The sequence below is a fragment of the Mirounga leonina genome, unplaced genomic scaffold, assembly GCF_011800145.1.
Source record: "Mirounga leonina isolate KUSES-001 unplaced genomic scaffold, KU_Mleo_1.0 Mir_454, whole genome shotgun sequence".
NCBI classification, from domain to species: domain Eukaryota; kingdom Metazoa; phylum Chordata; class Mammalia; order Carnivora; family Phocidae; genus Mirounga; species Mirounga leonina.
Window position 1 is genome coordinate 4,052,821 of NW_023270763.1, and position 2,908 is coordinate 4,055,728.

Sequence of the window (2,908 nt, forward strand, 5' to 3'; positions counted from 1 at the left end):
CCGACGGGTCCCGAGCTCCGGGTGGATCCTCAGGCCGCGGCGCTGCGGGGGGGGGGGCCTGGCACTGGGGGGCAGGGGGCGGCGGCGCGAGGCGGGGGCTCTGCAGAGGCCGGCCGTGCAGAACCGGGCACGTGCAGAGCGGCGCCGCCACCCCGCGCCCCCCGGGTCCCCGCGCGGCGCGCTCCCTGCGCCCCCTCCCCCGCCGAGCCCCGGGGCGGGGCGGGGGCGGGGCCTCGCGGCGCTGACGTCACCCCGCCTAGAAAGGGGCTCGCGCGCCGCGGGCCGGCTTTGTGGAGCGCTGCGGAGGGTGCGCGCCGGGCCGCGGTCGCGAACAAAGGAGCAGGGCGCCGCCGCGGGGACCCGCCACCGACCTCCCGGGCCGCTCCGGGGCCCTCCCGCCCGCCGCCACCATGACCGCCAACGGCACTGCCGAGGCCGTGCAGATCCAGTTCGGCCTCATCAACTGCGGCAACAAGTACCTGACGGCCGAGGCGTTCGGGTTCAAGGTGAACGCGTCGGCCAGCAGCCTGAAGAAGAAGCAGATCTGGACGCTGGAGCAGCCGCCCGACGAGGCGGGCAGCGCGGCCGTGTGCCTGCGCAGCCACCTGGGCCGCTACCTGGCGGCGGACAAGGACGGCAACGTGACCTGCGAGCGCGAGGTGCCCGGCGCCGACTGCCGCTTTCTCATCGTGGCGCACGACGACGGCCGCTGGTCGCTGCAGTCCGAGGTGCACCGGCGTTACTTCGGCGGCACGGAGGACCGCCTGTCGTGCTTCGCGCAGAGCGTGTCGCCGGCCGAGAAGTGGAGCGTGCACATCGCCATGCACCCGCAGGTCAACATCTACAGCCTGACCCGCAAGCGCTACGCGCACCTGAGCGCGCGGCCGGCGGACGAGATCGCGGTGGACCGCGACGTGCCCTGGGGCGTCGACTCGCTCATCACGCTGGCCTTCCAGGACCAGCGCTACAGCGTGCAGACCGCCGACCACCGCTTCCTGCGCCACGACGGGCGCCTGGTGGCGCGCCCCGAGCCCGCCACCGGCTACACGCTCGAGTTCCGCTCCGGCAAGGTGGCCTTCCGCGACTGCGAGGGCCGCTACCTGGCGCCGTCGGGGCCCAGCGGCACGCTCAAGGCGGGCAAGGCCACCAAAGTGGGCAAGGACGAGCTCTTCGCCCTGGAACAGAGCTGCGCCCAGGTCGTGCTGCAGGCGGCCAACGAGAGGAACGTGTCCACGCGTCAGGGTGAGTGGGGACGCCGCCCCCCTCCTCTCCCGGTCGGTGCACAAAGCGCACCCCACCCCCGCACCTCCAGCCTCCCGCCCTTTCTCGCCCGCGGCGCTGCTACAATACTTAGCGACGCCGGGTGCGCCCCCGCTAGGCGCGCCGGCCACCCCGCCTCGACGCCGGACGTGCGCTTGGGCCCGGAGGAGGGGGCGAGGGGTGGGGCCTTGCCCATCCGGGGGCGCCGCTGCACGCCCCCACCCCGCGTTGGGGTTGCGGCTCCCTCGGCCCCGCGTAGGTGCCGCCCTATGTGCCACCCTCCGAACCCCCCGCCTAGGACTCCTCACGCGCGCCGAGCCCGCGGATCGCCCGGCGCAGCCCCGGGTTGGGGGGAACGCCCCTCCCCCCTTTCCTCGTGCCCCTCCCTCGTCGGCGGGCCTGCAGCTCACGGGCGGAGGCGAGGGTCGCTGTGCCCGCGGGGCGCACCCCCACCCCCTACGGCCTTCCCAGCGCAGGCGGGATGGGGGAGCCTTTGATCTCCGCAGGGTGCGCTTCCACCTTCCAGCCCTCCGGGCCTTTCTGCACCTCCACTTGCAGCCCCGAGGGGTCGGCCTCTGCTGGGGGGTGCTTCCCGTGTGTCTGCCCTTCCCCCCCAGCCCCTCCTCCCGCGTCTGCCCCATGCTCGAGGCCGCGGCCTTTGTGAGCAGGGGGGCGGGCTCCTCCGGAGGGCCCTCCCTCGCCCCCTTTGTCCTGCTTGGTCTTTGCAGATGGGAAAACCAGATGCGGAGGGGCGGGGGAGGGGATCGGTTTTCTGCGGTCCCCTCTGTTGAGGACCCCCCGCGCTGTCCCCGGCCTAGTGCCCCGGTCCGGAGCTTCTCCTGGAGGCAGCCTCCCCGTCCTCGCGGCCGGGTCCCGGGACGGCGTGGCGCGGAGGGCGCCCTGCCAGGAACCCCGCCCAGCTCCCGCCGCACGTCTCGGGTCTGGTGCGCTCTGCTCTGCGGGCGTGGGGAAGGCGGACTTCGCGTGAGCCGAGAGACCCCGGCCCGCCTCCCTCGGGAAGCCCCTACCCTCGAGTGAACCCAACCCCAAGTGTCCCGCCTGGAACAATTGACTGCAGCTCGCTTCGTCCTTTCCCGGGCCTCCTGCTGGCCTGGCCATTTCCTACCGGCCTGCGCGCCAGAAGTGAGCCCCCCCCCCCCTTTCCCTTCTTAGATTCTCCCCCTGGGCGGTTTCTCTTCCTTCTGGCGCCCTCGTCCCTCCTTTGGCAAGGAAGACAGTTGATTCTTTGCAGCCGGAGGCCCCACTGGAGGGACCTGTGGGGGTCTTGCTCTGCTGAGTGGGAAGTTGAGCCCCAGAGTCTGGAGATGGCTTGGTGGGAGCCCAATCAGTGCCGTCCTCCTGGTGGAGTGGACTTCCCTGCCTTCATCCTGATGGCTACCCTCCTGATTGTGGGCGGGGACTGTGGAGAGGGGCTTGCAGCCCCATGGCACTGGGGGTGGAGGCCCGGTGGGGTAACGGCTGTTTTGTGCCTGAGTTTGCTGATTGATTTGGGCAGTATTATTTCAGTTGTACAGATGAGCCTTTTGGCCCAGAGAGGTGAAGCCATTTGCCCAAGGTCACACAGCAAGAAAGCAACATGCAGAACTGGGTCTGTTTTACTACAGAATAGGCTCTTTTCTGACACCCC

General features: G+C 71.2%; 1 protein-coding gene across 1 annotated transcript in view; it reads left to right on the forward strand.

Annotated features, from left to right (window-relative positions):
- Window positions 1-297: 297 nt before the first annotated feature.
- The window catches only part of FSCN1 (fascin actin-bundling protein 1), a 9,898-nt gene continuing 7,287 nt past the window's right edge, over window positions 298-2,908 (forward strand). The window contains exon 1 of the mRNA XM_034988313.1: window positions 298-1,242. Within this exon, the coding sequence (XP_034844204.1) occupies window positions 411-1,242 (832 nt within the window). The 5' untranslated portion in view covers window positions 298-410. The remainder of the gene's footprint in view (window positions 1,243-2,908) is intronic.